Raw genomic sequence first — 13965 nt, forward strand, 5'->3', positions numbered from 1 at the left:
CAAATATATTTCAGTCTGTTATGCTCCGATATTTTAGAAATGTTCTTAACTAAAGCCTCACATTAAACTGTTCAACAGAAAATAAACCGATGGAAGGTTGACATTCAGCAGGATTTACGAGTTGGCTTAGCAATGGTAGTCCTCATGAAGTACAGCTCAGTTGTGTTACCACAACCCCCCTCAGTTGTTCAAGTATTGAGATACAATGTAACACAAGGCCATCTTCTTGTAAAGATATATTTTCATTTGTAAATTTGCAGTATATTTTCTATTTTATGAACCTGTTTTGGTCTCTGTCTCCACTGAGTTATGGTTCAAGGCTGTGTCAAAACTTCAAGACTTGGTTTTATTCTTGTTTTGTTAGTTAATACAACAGGGACCTCTAGTGTCAAAATGCTGTAACTACAGACATATCCTGCAGAATAATTGCAGTAATAACGACCCTGTACACAAATTATACAGTTTATTCTTAGACATATTAAACACATTTAGGATAATATTAATTGTATGTGTTATGTTCAGCAAATACAGTTTGTTTTTAATATATGATACAACATGTGTTTTTTGTTTGTTTTTGTTCCAATATTTCCTTATCTTTCGCGGTCTTTCAGAAGACTTTCCTTTTCCTGAGGCACAGCAGGAAAACAAGAAGATGGAAACTGTGGTCCAGATCCTCTGGGGCTCAAGGTCTATTTGGACTCATATCAGATCAGAGACACAAGAATCTCACGGTCACCGTATCTCACAGTTGAGACTGCAATGTGGCACAATCCAGACTTAGAGGTGCTGACATTGATACGTCAGTGCGTCTCAAAGTAGGCTTACATAAAAGCATATCAGTGATGGTAGATTAAGCCACATTGCCTAGAGGGTCTGGATTGAATTAAACATGGTGTCTTAAGCAATGACTCACAGACATCACAAACAAATTATGTGGAGCACAGATGCATGAAAACACATTTTACAGCTCCACCTTAACTATGAGTATGTTTTTCAGCAGCCGACAGGTTAAATTGACACTTACAGGTCATAGGCACGTAACCACAGGCGACACTGATCTGTCGGGTCAGGTGTTGGGTTAGCTCCAGCTTAAAACAGATACTCCCTGATCTTCATTAAAGTGACCTGACAGCCAGACGCATGTATTGTAGTTGAGTCGTCTGTAGTCACATTGTGTCCTGCACCACAAAACAAAACAACAGTCTCTTCCTCAACTGTCAAAAGTCTGTGTTGTAACCTCAGATGAAAACAACTGACATCATTTGTGGTATTGGTGGAGCCTATCCGCCCATTTTTATTTCACCTCATATGTTCCATGTAAGTCATTGTAGTGGAATATACTTTTAAAAAATATATATACTAAGGACAACCACCCAACATAGTAACAGTAGGGTGTGGTCACATACAAAAACACTGACACGCCTAGACGAGTGTGCTCCCTCCTTTCTGTTCTTGCCTCAGTAACAGAAAGGTCACATCAGATTATTTATGTGGCAGGTGTGGTAGAGATTGAAGGTATTCAATGTCTGTGTCATCGGTATTAATTCTAGATCTGAAGCTTCTATGGAAGCTTTTAAACTACAATTACCTAATCTGAAATAAAATCTGACAAGAATGCCGGATTTCCTCTCAGACTGTTGTGGAGTGATGGCCAGAGAGATAAAGTCTAGTTGTGATTTATTTTCCTAAACAAGATGTACTCTCATCATTGATGTCATTAGCAGGGTTGAGACACGCTGAGACTGTGGATCCAGGAATAAACAGCTTAAGTTGAAGATCCTTGGTTGTTGTTACTCTTATCAACTTGCATGTGAACTATTGCAAGGTGCCACGTCTGATGAAGGCATGAACTCGGGAAGTATAAATTATTCTCTAAAAACCACTTACGAGTGGATTTAAGAGAGGTATGGCTTTACGACTCCTTGTCAACAATGTCAGCTTCATTATTTTTTTATTTCAGTGAGCAGGAAATCAATAATATTCATTCAGGTAGCCTTTTCAAGCTAATATTATGCAAAAATATACTATTTCTGAAATTATAAGGACACATATTGCTTGCACGTATACAAAATATCCAGGAGGAAACACAAAAGATTGTACCAAAACCCTAAAACTTAAATAAAATATGTGCACACTGTATATGCAAAACTTATACCTTCAACCTTCTTCAATCTGTTCTATATCAAGTGGACTGTGGGACTAATATGATTATTGCTCACACTGCAGCTAATATTGCTGTGTTTTTGTATGTCAAACAAAAACTGTTTTTATTGCACATTTTCCAAAATGCCTCTCCGACCCACTGGCTGAACAAAACAGGGGCGTTCAGGGAGGGTCCCTGGCGTCCTCCACTGTTCCGTAACACAAGGAATTTAAACAGGAACTTAAAAAAAAAATAATTCTGACATCAAATAGATCAAAGAGCCTGGCGTAACGTGCACACACTACTTCTACACCACACCTACTTACTGTAGATGTCTCACTAATGGTCACAACTCTTTAAAGATGTGCCTTGGTTTAGACAAAACCTTTTAAAAAGACAATCCTTCAGATTACATTTTACATCTTCCCTTTTTTCCTGGTCTTAAAAGAAAGAAAATGAACAAAGTACTCGGTCAAAGAAACATTGCAGTAGTTCATGAAGAATGTTGAGGCACAATTGGGGCCCTTCAGAGTTCAGATCGTTCAAGCTGTGCTCTGTCTGCTGCTGATTTGTCGGTTTCCCTCCATCACACCAACCTGCACTCAACTGGCTTCTCTTTGGAAAATAAACTTGGCTACAGCATGTTCCTGTAGACCTGAAACCCAACCTTTCTGCCAAACACAGCTCCATATCCGCTTGCACAAATACGGTTTGCATTTCTGTTTGAACTGGCGAGTTGCTAGCTTTGTTCTGATTTCCTTTAATGCTGCCTGTATCCTGGCCTGAGAGCAATGACTAGGACAAAGGGCCTGGGTTTATGTTAATGCCATATTTTCATACATGACTACCGGATGAACAGAATGTTAAAAGGAAGGAAGCGTTAGATTTGAGTAGTATTTTTTTTGCAAATCCTAACTGAAAATCCCCAACACAGCAAGTCCAAGGGTGATCCATGTCTTCTGCGACACAACAGCTGATGCATAATTTATCTTGAAAGGGGTATTGATACTCTTAGTCTTTTCATTTGTATCTTGAATAATTTGCTCTGTTAGCTGATACGTTTTCAGCACTTTGGTGTAGTCTTTCTCTTTGGAAACACACTTGTAGCCACCATAGTTCTCGTGTGCCATGGCAGGGATGAGGTGCAGGCAGTTCGACTGCATCTGGAGACAAGGGCTGCTCTGGCCTCCATGCTCCCAGGTGTAGGCAGCATGATAGGACTCAATAGGACATGACAGATAGAAAGGGACACTCAAGGGGACCGAGTGAGCTGTCCTCAAATCCACTGGTGATGGTGAAGCTGTGTCCCGTTTGGTCCGGTTTACTAGTTTTTCTTCTACAAGAATAAAAAGAAGATAAAATACAGATGTGATCAAACGTTTTTGAGTCCATAGCAGGTTTGCACACATAAGATTGTTAGTTACCGTCTGCTGATGCAGGACAAAGACTTGTGTTCCCATCAATGATACTTTGAATTCCCCCACTGAAAACAAAAACAAAACATGATCCAACAAGTGCATTTTGAGAGAGCTTGGTGTTGCCCCGATGATCTGTTTTATGTTGGAAAAATAATTTGCCCCTCCTCATCTTTGCATCAACATGTATTCCTACCTTTGGACATGTGGATAGCAGCTATTTCAGTCTTGTTAACTTGTTAGTTGTTGGTATGAATGCTGTCCACACTTACGGCAAAGCTGGAGCGCATCCAAACTTTGTCCAGGCACAGTACGGGTCCTGGGCCAGGACACAATCTGCACAGGACTTGTTGTACTCCTGACACCTCTGGAGGTCCATGATAGCAATTTTCTCTGGAAAACCCACCACTAACTTTTTCTGTGCACGTAGAGACAACAATGTCACTTCAAACCATTGATAGACCAAGTATTGCTATATTTGTGTACCTTTTCTTAGGGTTCACAAGTGATCCCTTCCATATTACACATTTTATGAAGTTAATATATAAAACGAACCAGTGCGGCATAAAAAATATAGTTCGACAAAAACACAACTGACAACACCTTGCTGCACAATGCATGACATTAAAATACCTTTGTGGAGATAAGCTTCATTGATTTAATGGTTGAACGGCTGGAGAGTTGTGTTTCAGAGATGATGAAAGGTTCTGACCTGGACTCCAACACTTTATGGATTGTCCCAGAATCTGTTTGAACAGCACACAAACGTTTTGTAACGTTGTTATTTTGGGGGTGGTACTTTATTTTTAGGCCATTGTTCCTCACAGAGATTACAGACAATATATGATTAAAATACAAATCAACAGGGAAACACACAAGGCATGAACAGCTAAACAAAGTACGGAAGGAACATCATATTTCCTCCCAACCAGAACATACCAGTAGCCAGAAGCAGAACGTTATACATGTGCTGGTCTGCTGCCTGGACGCGGTCCACAGCTATTTTGGTGTAGTTGTTGTTGCTTATATAAAATGGAGCTGTATAATGCATGGAGTGAACCCAGTCGGTCATTTCTGGGTAATCCTTGACCATATTGACAGTGGCCAGTGGCAGGGTCCTGCTGTTTTTTACACACTGAAACATACGTTGACACAAAGTTGTAGTTTTTTAGTAGTTTGTATACAGTAGGAAGAGGAACATGAACTAAATGTTTGTTAGACACTTGGGTTACGCAACTCTTCAGGTAAACAAAACAGAAGGCATTCAACGTTAAAGAAATCAAATGAGACAAACATTTCTTAAAGCTATAAACTAAATAGATGGAAGGAACAGTGCGTGGCTGCAAGTCAGCCTCCTTTAAGGAACCATTACTCACTGGTCAGTGAACCGTTTACTACAACGAGAGGAAATACTGAATGTATCCATGTTTGTGGGGCCTCTTTAGTTCCTCAACAGGGTTGAACTCAAAAAGACTTCATGTAAAAAATGACAATCTGAAAAACTGAACCACATGTAATGGGTATAAATATTACAGACACACATTTTCCATGTTTCCACCCACTTATGTAACATGCTTGTGTCTTACTCTGGAACATCTGATAGGCCTATACACCAAAAATGCATAAGAGGGTTGGAAACAACAATAAAACCCTAAGAGGAACTATTTTGTCTCTGCCCAACAACATAGCAACAAAACAAATGGTTACCGTTCCTGGCCTTGGTTTTGGGACGTCTTTGTTGTAGCCCTTGAAAGTCGAGTTCTCAAATATTTCCTCAATCATTCCTATTGAATAGATGCATACTGCCGTGGAGTTCCTAGAAGAGCAATTAGATAGCTGAAGTTAGACCAAAAATACAGTTGTCATCTGTATATCAGTGCTGGTGGTTGATTGCCTGATGCTGTTTCACTTTTAGCAGATCTTTCATTCAAATCTATTCAAACCTTTATTCAAGTCTCCACTTCAAGCAGTGCAATATTACATTGCTTCTAATGTGAGACTAAACTGAGAAGTCATCTTATGTAACGGACAACGATGAACGGACCCTCGCATAAGTGGGAAGAAATAGTAAATCCGGCTACATATGAAGCAGATTTTGATTTTGAGCAGACAGACAGACAGACAGACAGACAGACAGGCAGACAGGCAGACAGACAGACAGACAGACAGACAGACAGACAGACAGACAGACAGACAGACAGACAGACAGATAGGCCAGGCTGTGTTTTGTTTTGAAGTGGAAGAGCTATTTTGTCTTGGCTTGTCAGCATGTTGCTTGTGTTGTTGCTTAGTTGCTGATAATGAAGGAAGGGAAAGTGTCTCACCAGCTGCCTGTGAAAAGCGTGAAAAGAGCATAGACTCGGGTGTCTTTCCAGTCCTCAGCAGGCATCACATAAATGTCTTGGAGACGGTTGAAGTAGAGCGACTCTTCTGGAAACCCACAGACAAGCCGGGCCTTGAGGAAAGATGTCCACATGTTCTGGAAGAATTGTTTTGATCCCCCTTCATCTACCTGCAAAATGACACCAATGAATGACACCAGGAAGACGCTCTTTCACTTTTCTTACAGACTAAAATTCATCGACGAATTGTTATTTGATAGGACTGACTTTACTTGGACTATGATACCTGGAATGAAACACTAAACCTCTGTAAGGGCAAGTCTTATTTTGCACAAATGTTGAATAACAAGCTTGTTGAAAAGAGTGTATTTCACCACAATAAGAGCATGCCGCATTAGTTAATGGAAATAGAAGAAGCCTGATTTGTTTGTGCAGGTGGTGGAAATGAGAGCACTGTGGTGCAGATCATGCACTAATGCATTAATCATGTGTATTCCTTTGTCAAAGACCAGCATTGTTTTCACGTACCTCTGGATATTACCCTGTCATCTCCCTTTGCTTTTTTAGCAAAGTGCAAGTAAATACTTAATTTCTTGTCAGGTAACCAAATGACTGCCTGAGCTTTCAATATGAGCATATCAGTGTCCTTATACTCTCAAATACTGTAAATAGTGGTCGACCTTAACCGTTGTTCAACATCTAAGAACACTGATATAACAGATGGCGGCCTTTTGTCTTCTTTATTTGGCAAATTCAGGACGGGTTACTGTTGAAAACACAGCCAACACTAGAACACTGACATTACATTCTGCTGAAGTGTCCAACAATTCACTGTCTGTTTATTCTAGAAGGAGAAAGTGATTATGCTTGTGGGCTTATCTTGGAAAATGAATATTGATCCACTGCACCATGGAAATAACTTTTTTCCATCCATGTGTAAAGTCAAAGTGTATCCTTAACCTTGGGAACAATGATCGACAAAATAATCGTACCTTTAAGGTCCATTAAGTAGGTCTTCTTGTGCTTTCGATCGTATTACAGGGCTTCATCAATATTTTATATTCAAAGCATTATTGCGCTGCTAGCATCCCCAAGGGCCATGCTTGTCCTTTTTTCCAGTCAATAATAGGTCTTGTTTTGAATATAAATACTAGCATTGAAAGGTCTGAAGAGAATTCGGAACATTTTCTGTAGCGGTCTCATAAAAGACGAGAGCTTCACTCGCTGTTAGCGTGGTCCACTTCAGTGTCCAGCGTACCTTACACACTCTGGCAACCCTCGATATCCAGGGGTCAGCCTCCGGATTCTGATCAGAGTTCTTTTCACGGAAAAAGACGTAGATCTTCTCGTTGTCAGGGTCCTCCCTCTGCTTCACCAAGGAAGCAGATATGAATGTGGGCTCTATGAGAGGAGGACATGTTCAACAAACCGCTTCACTGTTTACAGTAAAGGCCTAAAGGGCCGAGCCAGCAGATAATGCTTGACATATGAGACTAAAACAAGAGATAATGAAAGGGCACTAAGGAGTGCAAATAACAATATGAGTTAAAGACTGAACACTCTCAAGACCAACTGATACATTTCAGCTTTGTAATAATGAAGTAATATTTATTATTGTTGATTTTCCCTGAGTAAGTTATCGTTTTATATTTATCCTACATTATGAATAAACTTCTGTCATTAACCCACCTGAGATCCAGCTATCATACATCCAGACATTAGTTCTGCTGCCAGCTTTTCTTCTGAATTGTAAAGAACCTCCATCTCTATCCAAAGGCGCCGCTGAATATAGATCATCCTCTAAAAATAGCAGAGAGACATCATGTGAAAAAAAGCAAAGATGCTCAATTATTGAGAATATTCATGTGAAAGTGCACTGGTTGGTCAACTCTCCTGCCACACATGACATGATGCGGTTACATAAGTGTGCGGCCCCCAGTCACATTTTGAAACCATATGAAAACATGGACTACTGCACAGCTGTGCAAGTTGCTGTATACAACATACCTGCTGTGAGGGACACAGAGTTGTGTGTGTAAACAAATGGAGAGATGCCTATCCCCTCATAACTCTTCACTATTTCATAAGACTGGTTGTTCACTGAAGGAAACTGTAGAACCACAGAAAGTCAAAAAGAATAGTATCATAGTTAGTTGTAACAGTGTAATATATTCAAACACAAGCCACCCGACACCCGACTGAGATCACAGACAGGGTGCTGATTGAATTTGAATGAGAACCATAGCTGTTACACAAAGAAGCTCCACGCCTCAATCAACTTGCCCCTGCGGTTGCCAGTAAAGTTAACCAGATATAACTGGAACCAGAATAACTGCAGTATGTCAGACAAATGTGACAATAACTGGAACATATTTAATAATTCATACAAACACTTACAAGCTTCCAACACTGTGGTTTGTGTCCATTTGTTCCACAGACAAATAGGCTGTCCTGAAACGTCTCAATCACAGTGATGACATTTTCACATTGGCCCTACAGAAACAGAAGCTATTATTACCAAGTCATGATACAGAAATAATCATACTTTGAATTAATTTTTTTTATTTTATTTGTTAATTTGTTGAACAGCCATTTCTGACCACAAAAATCTCTATTTACTGACCTCTTGGCACTGTTTTTGCTCCACGGTATTCAAAGGAAATTTCTGTCAGGGAGACGTATATATAGATGGACAAATTTACAAACTTTCACATGAGGCTCATTTTAAATTTGACACTAAAAAGAGACAATTTACATTTCACACATCCATGTATCACCTTATTGTTATTAAAGCAAATAACACAAACAGATGTTTTGGGGCAATGACATGTTTGAAATAGCTGGATGATGGATAAAAACTAAAGATCTGAAACACATTATTTCTTATGTATGTTTTCTCAGGCAAAAATTAATCAAACTCATGTCTACTTCTTCAGTAGCTTCAGCTGCTTCTGGCACAAACCATTAGCGTAAAATGAAGATATGTCTTACGGTCAGAAACAAACTTTTGCTTTACCTTTTTGCATCTGTTTTCTGGAAAACATTCAACAACCATCGGCCCATTATTCAATATTTCTTGCAGACTCATTAACAGACTGATTAACAGACTTTTCTGGATTATAACATAATATAAACTTTCAGTATTTTGTCATCCTTCAGCAGCGATTTCTAACTTAAAGGTATATGTTACAGCTGGCTTTGAAAGGCCACGTCTGTCAGTGGGCGCTGCCAAACAGAATCCTGTAACAATGGTTGTGTGGCAACCATCTGGTAAAGCTTTTAATTATGTCCCCAGCTGGACCACAAACTCCACCTTCACCGTCATTGACCACACACACCAAGATCAAGCTGGGAGCCCATAAATAAGATATTAAAAAAGCATACAGGAAGTAAATGTACTGCAGGTGATTAAATAAACAAAAGACACAGATCCATTTATAAATGAAAGATTAGAAACACCCACCTCTATAACATGATAGTCATCCAGATCAAGTTTTAGAACAAAATCTGTCCCTCCGACATACATATGCTCCTCGTGACAGAAGAACACACTGTGATTTTGATGGACTTGGTATTCAAATCCACCACTGTTTATATCTGAGGGAGTAATGCATCACATTATCATATTTTACTTGGAGCATAGAGGGATGTGAAGGTCAGTATGAATCATATCATTGACTGTATCCTCATGCACTGACATCAAACGTAAACTCTACTCTGATCTGGTTATTCCCTTTGGAGCATAAAGTTGAGTGATCTAAATTGAACTACATCTTCCTTTTAACGGGTTTAGGGAGGATTTGAGGATTAACTCTGTATCTGACTCTTCGAACCATTTTGAGACATGTTTTTTTTTCTGAACACATCTGAAACATTACAGTTCGTAGCGGTGAAAAATTGACAAGTGAACGTTACCTTTTCGCAGAAGTCTGGGATTGTTTTTAGAGCCAAGAGTCGGTGAATTCAGGACGAGTTGAAGATCAAACCAAATGAAAACGAATCGCAACATTTTGCGCATTATACGGTTAGCATACTTGTTTCGGTATAAACCGTCCTCAATCCCTTAGTCTGTTGGCAGATTGACGACCTGAGAAAAGAGCAGACAGGTGTCCTCTCATCCAGCGAGGAGTTGAAGCCAATAACCTCTGTAGATGAGTTCTCTCTGCTCTGTGCCCAGGCGCAATCCCGAAGCTGAGCGTAACAAGCGTGGTGGGCGGGTGGGAGTCGCTGCAACGCGTCAGGACATTACGGTTATAGATGACGTTAATACCAATACATCAGTGTGCATTATATAGAACAAATATGCTGGTTAACAGACAGAAGAAAAATGGACATATATGTTGTATTTAATTTAATTAATACATATAATAGACACGGTACGCGCAAGGCACCAATATTTGCTGAAAGGTATTTCAAAAAGCCAAATGCGGAAGCAATTTGAGAAACGTGTGTGATTTGGGCTGTATTGAGGGAGAAAGACAAACATAAATGGCCAAAGTGCAACTATAAGAACCACGGCAAAATAATATTAATAAAACGTATTGATGAAACTCCCTAATATCTAATTGCTCCCATGACATAATAATGTCAGACATTGTACAGTAGCTCCTTGATCCATCCTACAAACAACCCTCAGCAAAGGTATTTGCTCTGATGTAAAAAAAATAAAATAAAAAAAGCCATTACCTTAAGTATTTATTGTTCAGGTGTATTGTACAAATTATAGAAGGGCATGTTTACTGGAATAACTAAATCATCTGAAACATTTTACCATTCATTCGTCATGTTTTTCTCATTATACACATCAACAATGAGTTACAGGTGCTCAGTCCGTATAAACTCCTGCATAAGGAAAGAATCTTCTCACACATTACCCACCCAGAATAGTGTCATTTTACAAATTTCTAAAAAATGTGAATACGCCAACTTTTTTAATTTGATTGTATCTGCGACCTGGACCATGCACGCACAAACAACAATGTATATAGTATAATACAATTTGTGTTTGTAATGAACATGAGTTGCCAAGATCGGGACTGTAGTCTGTACCTGAAGGACAGCCCACTTTCGTCCATTGTCCAATCAAGTGTGAGGAAGTAGAAAGTACTTCCGGTTCATTTCTTCAGCGTACGCTGCTCAGCTGACTCACGACTGACAGCCATGGTAAACAATCAATAATCGTATTGTTTTACTCTAGTTTGCTTATTTAGAAGCCGGTTTCAAATACAATTTAGGTGCATAATTAATTCACTATGTCACGTTAATTGTTCCCTTCAACACTATCGATGTTTAGACCTGGCTTTTACGTAGCTGACGTTAGCGGGCTAAGCTAGTTGGTGACTTCCAATGATGGATGTATAACGTCAATGCACATGCTGTCGTTTCAGTAAGGACTTTATCAAATAACAGCACAGTAAACAATGTGTATGTGATGTCTTGTCTGTTTCTAGCGGTTTCGTTTCTGTGGAGATTTGGACTGCCCAGACTGGGTACTGGCCGAAATAAGCACATTAGCCAAGATCGTGAGTACTTATAAGAGTCAATATTGTCATTTTCAGGGTCAGTTTAATGTGTTTTTATTTGTTAAATATATTGAGGATTGGGTTTTCTGCCTTTCTAACATTACAGTCAAGTGTCAAAATGAAACTACTATGTGCTCAAGTGCTGAAGGATTTGCTCGGGGATGGCATTGATGTAAGAATTTTAACATATTTCTATATGAGTTACCTCACGTCATATTCACAATTAACTCAATAATATGAGCTATCTTCTCTTTTTTTTAGTATGATAAGGTTACAAAGCTTACTGCAGATGCAAAGTTTGGTAAGTCTCCCTTATACTGCAGATCTTTTACAAATTAAAAGGTTAAAGTAGCAGCACTACAGTATATAAATAGTCTATTACAAACAAGGGTAAAATAAAGTGTAAAACCTTAATTTGCAGACTATTTAGAAGAATGTAGATGTAAAACAATGTAAAAGTATAAGTGAGCCTTAATAACTCTACTGTACCAGTACTGTAAAATGATTCCATAGCAGAGTACTTTTAACATATATATATATATATATATATATATATATATATATATATATATATATATATATATATATATATATATACATATATATATATATATACATATATATATATATATATATATATATATATATATATATATATATATATATATGTAATGTAATTATATTCCACGACTGCTGGTACTCCATTTAATTATAACCAATATACATAACACATAAGCCTATAAAACTGTCATAATTGCATTGCATGTTTTGCTATTAAATGTTCATTCATAACATCAATCCTTCTTGCAGAGAGCGGAGATATCAAAGCTAGTGTGGCAGTGCTCAGCTTCATTTTCTCCAGTGCAGCGAAGCATGATGTTGATAGTGAGTCCCTGTCCAGTGAGCTGCAGCAGCTTGGTCTGCCTAAAGGTAAGTCCACTGTGGTTCCCCATGTTTGGTATAAAAATGGTATTTATGTCTTTTGATCCTTTTTCACACATGGACAGACCACTTTCCTTACTTTATTAGTGCCATGTGGAAGCATGGACTGGTTGTTTATGGTTGTTTTATTTCAGGGGTGTAATGTCAGCATTAGGATATGATAAAACACTGCCGTCAGCAAACACTCCAAGGTGACATCCATTGGGCGAATGGGGGGGGGGCTTTGGGGCTTTGGCACATTGTGGTTATAAAACTATCAGAAATAACTCTCCAGCAGCTTGAGATATTGTTTTTCAAATGTTGTGATCCACTTTGTTTGATATATATTTGTGGCTGTTACTTTTCGCTTTAATGGATCGGTTGCTTCTGTATTAATGTGTCGGTACAATAGTTCTGTTAATAATGGGTGAAAAGGCTGTCATGTGATTTATCCACTTAAAATAAATCTTGATTTCATTATTAATTGTACACAAACTCATTGTTTTAGAACACACAACGGGGCTCTGTAAAGCATATGAAGACAAGCACTCCGCGCTGCAAAGCAAACTAAGAGAGACGAGTCTGAGATGTAAGTCATTCTGTCTGTCTTGTCTTTTTTTAAAAGAGGAAGACGAAAATAACTGATGATGAAAGCTGTTGTCTGTGAGGTTGCTGACTGAGAAATGGCATAAATTCTGTCCTGTCATGAATTTCAGTGGGCCGACTGGAGGCGGTGTCCTGGCGCGTTGACTACACTCTGAGCTCCAGTGAGCTGAGGGAGGTGAATGAACCAATGATTCAGCTTAAACTGCAGACACAAGGAGCAGAGTCAGCCTTAACAGAGACGACTGTTGTTTCCATTTCTGCAGACAAGTTCAGAGTCTTGCTTGCAGGTTAGTTCTGCGTCATGTCAAATTGCAGTTATTTTCTCATAGTATGTACATTTTCAAGCAGTTTTATTGTTCAGAATTATTTTGTGATTAATCTTTTCCTCTGTGTGTTTCTACAGAGCTTAAACAAGCCCAGACTAGGATGAATGCACTACAATGAAGAGTGGACAGTGAAGTCAGACCTATATGTCTGATCGACAGAGGAACACAAATGATGCTGTTTAAAAGTGCCATACTTACATCTTTACATTTTTTTTATATGAATGTATCATCTCAAAGGTCATGTGAATGGCTCATTCCTTATTTGTATTGACTGATATTTAGTTGTATTTTTCTACCACGTTAGTAAAAATAATTGGTGGAAATGTGTCGAGATTGAACAAGAATACTAAATAGACTATTTTTGTAAAAATAATTGTATATTGGTTCACACGTTTTGATTTGAATTATGCTTATAATTTGTGTTTGACCTTCTTGTGCTTATACATTGCAAAAATAAAATGTGGAATATGTGTATCCTCACCGGTTTCTGCAAAGCTTACATTTCCCACCATGCATTGGGCCTGTACTGTTTGCGCATATTGTGTTTTCTACAATGCGTTTGCTTTAAAATTCATTCAATGAAGTGAAAATTAAATATTCACACACGTGCGTGAAAGCATGGAGATCACGCGATATTTTCGGACAGTCCATGGTACCAAAGGTTACACATTGGAAAATTTGAGGAAAGAC

The 13965-nt window shown here is 38.6% G+C and overlaps 2 protein-coding genes across 2 annotated transcripts; one reads left to right on the plus strand and one right to left on the minus strand.

Annotated features, from left to right (window-relative positions):
* Positions 1-1934: 1934 nt before the first annotated feature.
* On the minus strand, positions 1935-10064 carry sema7a (semaphorin 7A (JohnMiltonHagen blood group)). Its single transcript, XM_068603616.1, has 14 exons — positions 9816-10064; positions 9364-9497; positions 8524-8565; positions 8298-8393; positions 7908-8010; positions 7590-7700; positions 7159-7301; positions 5883-6070; positions 5266-5374; positions 4498-4693; positions 4192-4304; positions 3831-3976; positions 3568-3626; positions 1935-3479 (listed from the first exon to the last, which is right to left on the minus strand). Exons 1-14 carry the CDS (start codon positions 9916-9918, stop codon positions 3055-3057), a joined length of 1968 nt encoding a protein of 655 aa, XP_068459717.1. The 5' UTR covers positions 9919-10064; the 3' UTR covers positions 1935-3054.
* Positions 10065-10989: 925 nt separating this feature from the next.
* Positions 10990-13745, plus strand: commd4 (COMM domain containing 4). Its single transcript, XM_068603355.1, has 8 exons — positions 10990-11063; positions 11351-11422; positions 11529-11594; positions 11684-11723; positions 12233-12352; positions 12852-12932; positions 13060-13236; positions 13353-13745. The coding sequence occupies exons 1-8, from the start codon at positions 11061-11063 to the stop codon at positions 13391-13393; spliced, it is 600 nt and encodes a 199-aa protein (XP_068459456.1). The 5' UTR covers positions 10990-11060; the 3' UTR covers positions 13394-13745.
* The last annotated feature ends 220 nt before the right edge of the window (positions 13746-13965 follow it).

The sequence above is a fragment of the Clinocottus analis genome, unplaced genomic scaffold, assembly GCF_023055335.1.
Source record: "Clinocottus analis isolate CAN_PGR_092001 unplaced genomic scaffold, fCliAna1.0.p SCAF_6, whole genome shotgun sequence".
Lineage (NCBI taxonomy): Eukaryota > Metazoa > Chordata > Actinopteri > Perciformes > Cottidae > Clinocottus > Clinocottus analis.